This window comes from Lactuca saligna, chromosome 4 (assembly GCF_052625555.1).
Source record: "Lactuca saligna cultivar CGN05327 chromosome 4, ASM5262555v1, whole genome shotgun sequence".
Taxonomy (NCBI): Eukaryota; Viridiplantae; Streptophyta; class Magnoliopsida; order Asterales; family Asteraceae; genus Lactuca; species Lactuca saligna.
Window position 1 is genome coordinate 330,360,760 of NC_136420.1, and position 5,014 is coordinate 330,365,773.

At 31.5% G+C, this 5,014-nt stretch overlaps 1 protein-coding gene across 1 annotated transcript; it reads left to right on the plus strand.

The window, feature by feature from the left end:
* Positions 1-296: 296 nt before the first annotated feature.
* LOC145044107 (NADH--cytochrome b5 reductase 1-like) lies at positions 297-3,049 on the plus strand. The gene is made up of 10 exons (XM_078992923.1): positions 297-436; positions 1,259-1,419; positions 1,546-1,690; positions 1,811-1,901; positions 1,978-2,055; positions 2,156-2,236; positions 2,340-2,429; positions 2,516-2,581; positions 2,661-2,747; positions 2,836-3,049. The coding sequence occupies exons 2-10, from the start codon at positions 1,317-1,319 to the stop codon at positions 2,926-2,928; spliced, it is 834 nt and encodes a 277-aa protein (XP_078849049.1). The 5' UTR covers positions 297-436; positions 1,259-1,316; the 3' UTR covers positions 2,929-3,049.
* Positions 3,050-5,014: the final 1,965 nt, after the last annotated feature.

Sequence of the window (5,014 nt, forward strand, 5' to 3'; positions counted from 1 at the left end):
AATCACAGATGGAGCTATTCCATCTGCGAAATTCGTGGCTATTTTTGCAAATTCGATTTTTTTAGCTATTTTTATAATGTAATTAAAATAAATTGTTATTTTTTTTCTCTTTAAAATATAATTTATGTTGGTAAACAACTAGTAGTATATACAATGAATATAATAAATAAACAACAAATGTAGTAGGGTCATGGTGTAAGTAAAGAAACATCAAGTTAGACTGTATTTTTGATACAGGTTAGACTGTATCTTAGACTGTGTTCGTGATACAGGTTTCAAACACCCAACCCTAAAACGCATCATCTGTAATAAGACGCCACCTTTCCATCCTCTCCATAGACGCAACTTCTTCCACCCTCTCCATCACCGGTCTCCGGCGCTTCTCCTTCCTTCGCCGGAACTGCTGTCCATCGAGAGTTTCCTTCTCCATCACCAGGTTTGTTTTGTTTTCCCTGAAATCTAATTTTTTGGAGTCTAATGAAAGAATTCTAGATAGATTCGTTAGTTTATGATGTTATACATGATAGCTTCGTTATTTCCTGAAATTGATTTTGTGAAGCTGATTGTTACTTCTGATGTTGGTGGAGTCTGATATACATGTTGATTTGATTTTGTTATTTATGATTTTGTGAAATTGAGTTTATGTTTTATGTTAATCTGATTTGTACCTTGCACGATGATATATCTTTCCATCAAACTAATTCAAAAGTTGCAAAGGTAACAAAAATGGAGGTTTATATAGTATAAACATTCTGCATTTCGAGTTCCTGAGATTGAATAGCGCAAAAGACCCAAGGAGACACATACAGATCATGCATTGATCATCATACACTCTTATTTGGTTTCAATCAATATATATCTCATAATCTGCAATTATGATCTTCAAAATTCCAAGTCATTCTATTTTCCTTTTGTATATTCTTGTTTGTTTTCTGTTTCCGTTTCAAATAACAGCAATGTAAGTCTTTGTGATGCTTAATCCTCATGAACATGCTTACAACTCAACCATAACTAATACTATTTTACATTGTATAACTTATAGCTTTAGGAGGCTATTTGCTGCATGCTATCACACTTATTTATTTGCTTATTTTATTTTTTTCATAAAAAACAATTCCATTTACTTTGGAAATGGTTATGGACAAGAAATAGCATATTACTGCTTAGGGAGAAGATCTTATGATTCTCCTAAAACTGCTATATATTTGGCTTATTATCAAACCACTAAAATTCTGTTTTTTGGCATGACATCTTTCAGATAAAATTGATCTCAGTATATAAGAAAAACAACCAATTCTTCACCTCCTTCTCAAGCAATGGAGTTCTTGGAAGCAAAGGAGATCCAAGTCGGAATTGCTGTTGCCATTGTTGCTGTTGTTGCAACTGCAGCCTACTTATATACCTCAAAGAAAAACAAAGGTGTTTGTTTTTATTTCCATTTCAAACAATTTAACTCGTGCAACTATTATTTTCCAAGCTTCAATTTCCCATGGTTTCCATTTGTAAAAACTAAATAACAAAGTATTGTTATTATGTTGTCAGTAGTAGGGAGCATAGACCCTGAAAATTTTAAGGAATTTAAGCTTGTGAAACGCACACAGCTTAGCCATAATGTTGCAAAGTTCAGATTTGAGCTTCCTACACCTACTTCGGTCTTGGGCCTTCCTATTGGACAACACATAAGTTGCAGGTTTATTTATTTATTTTCTTCACTCAATCTCTACATATATCACATGTTATCTTTAAGTGATGAGTGTGTTAGGTTTGTGCTTCCTACAATTATTTACCTTGTTTTGTTTTTGTACTGTAGGGGTAAAGATAGTCAAGGGGAAGAGGTTATCAAACCATACACCCCAACCACACTTGACACTGATGTGGGATATTTTGAGTTAGTTATTAAGGTACACATCAATATTAAAATTTGATGCACTTTTTTGATTTTTAATCTTGCTGTATAAATATATCATATATGTGTAGATGTATCCACTAGGTCGGATGTCCCACTACTTTAGAGAGCTGCGTGAAGGTGACTATATGTCTGTAAGGGGACCCAAGGTACATAAAATCTTCTTTTTCTAGAATGTTTGCAATTGTTAGAAAGAAAGACTGAATTTTTACTTCCATCTATAATTAATGTCTGTAAATTCCATTCCAGGGGCGTTTCAAGTATCAACCTGGTGAGGTGAGAGCTTTTGGAATGCTTGCTGGAGGCTCTGGAATCACTCCAATGTTTCAGGTTTTTATTATTTTTTTTTTTAATGTCAACTGGTTGTATAACTATATATGATGTATATAACATCATAAATTTAATATTTTTGTGATTTTTTTTTTCGATGTAGGTTGCTAGAGCTATACTAGAAAACCCAAAGGACAACACCCAGGTGCATCTCATATATGCTAATGTCACATATGATGACATCCTTCTTAAGGCGAGTAATTATAATTATAAGAGTTGTCCATATTAATTATAAATAAACATGGCTTATTTAAATTTGAGTGATTGGATGATTTTCAGGAAGAACTTGAGGGACTTGAAGCTAAATACCCAGGGTGTTTCCAAGTCTACTATGTGCTAAATCAGGTATTCAGATGAAACCCTAATTTTTGTCCTATTAACATCAGTCTCAATCTCAATCATGTCATGTGTTGTACTTTTGCAGCCACCAGAGGAATGGACAGGCGGAGTTGGTTTTGTATCGAAAGAAATGATCCAAGCCCACTGCCCCGCACCCGCACCCGATATCAAGGTACCATTCAAACATGTTTTCATTTTTTTTTTTTTTTTTTTTTTTAAAAATGAGAAGTATATTGTGAGAGAAAAAAAAAAACATGCAGATTCTAAGGTGTGGGCCACCACCAATGAACAAGGCCATGGCTGCTCATCTAGACGCGTTGGGATATTCAGCAGAGATGCAATTCCAGTTCTAGTTCTCCACTATTCACATACGCCGTGGATTCTACATATTGTTGCTCTATTTTGAACAATACGAACATGCTACTACTTAATCATGATGGAGTCTATAATATACTCAGAATAAAGTTTTTGCCATTGATGTTTGGTTAACTTTTAGTAACAAACAAAAACATCACTATATATATATATATATATATATATATATATATATATATATATATATATATATATATATATATATATATATATATATATATATATATATATATAGAGTAAATTACACGAATGGTCCCTATGGTTTAGAGTAATTTGCGCGTTTGGTCCCTAACTTATTTTTTTAACTCGAAAGGTCCTTACTGTTCGTTTTTGTTACGCGGTTGGTCCCTATCTTACCTAAAAAGAGTATTATGCCCTTGATTTTTTTAATTTATTTAAATAAACACACCCCTAATCCTACCCCCTCACCTTACCTCACCTACCCCATCATTTTTTCCTCTTTAAATAATAGTCTTTTTAGATAAGATAGGGACCAAACGCGTAACAAAAATAAACATTAGGGATCAAACATGTAACAAAAACAAACCATAGGGACCTTCCGAGTTAAAAAAATAAGTTAGGGACCAAGCATGCAAATTACCCCAAACCATAGGGACCATTCGTGTAATTTACTCATATATATATATATATATATATATATATATATATATATATATATATATATATATATATATATATATATATATATATATATATATATATATATATATATTCATCTTGTTGCATATGAAAGATAGGGTGACAATATATGATGGAGGTCTTAGGTTCAAAATCTGAGTACGTTTCTTGACGGGATTTACATCTCAAATGATTTGATTTGCTCTCAACCATTTTATTATATTATCTTAATAATTTTTTGGCAATAATAAAGCACAAATGTAACAAATTCTACAGGGTAACAAACTAATTATCATGTGAGAAGTAGAATTAAAAAAAAATCACTTTGAATTATTTATTCAAATGTTATCATCGTTCTTTATGTTATAATAAATTTAGTCGAATGTCTAAATCTTTTCTTTTGTTCTATATTAAAAAAATGTATATTTATTTGCCCAAAATTTAAATATCTAAGGGGAGCACCGTAATACCTGCCTCATTAATCCCGATTTAAGACTTTAAAAAGAACATGTTCTTGTTGTAACCCTGAATAATTAAGGTGTTTGATTGGAATGAAATTCGGAGGAAAATGTTTTTAATTTGAATTTATGTGTTTCGATGGACTTAGAGGGAGGAAAAGAATTCTTAAATGCAATAAAATTTTCACCATACGGAGGAAAATGGATTTCTTTTAAAGTTTGATGGAAAACATTCTTTTGTATCAAGGAAATTGATAGATTATAAAAATACCCCATTTACTTATCAAAAAACTAACCGCCACTACGACCACCATCTGTCACTACCACCACTACCATTACAAGTCACAACCAATGCTACCACTCTTGTTGTCACCACCATAAGTATTTTAACTCCTTGTTGGAGAAAATACATAATATTTTTATTTACAGAAAAATCATAATATTTTGGATTAGTTTACGAAATAGTCCTAAATTAATTTGGTACCGATTTCAACCGTTCAAAAAGAGTCAAACTGTAAATTTTTACCGGTTTTTAGGATTTTTTCATTCAAAAAAAAAAAATCTTAGGACTAAAGTGTAACTTTTCCGTAAATATTGATACTTTTCTGGAGATTTCCCAATAAATAAATAAAAAGATGTTATAAATCAATATCTCAAAAAGCTTTTAGAGTAAATTACACGAACGTCTCTATGGTTTTGGATAATTTGTACATTTGGTCTATAATTTATCTTTTTAACTCAAAAGATCTCTACAGTTTGTTTTTGTTGCGTGCTTAGTCTCTGTCTTACCTAAAAATATTATTTTGCCATTGATTTTTTAATTAATTTAAATAAGTTGTGTAAGATAATGTAAGGTGAAGTGGAAGTGGGATCGGAGGATGGGGGTGTGTTCATTTAAATAAATTAAAAAATCAAGGGCAAAACAATCTTTTTAGATAAAATAGGGACCAGACGCGCAACAAAAACA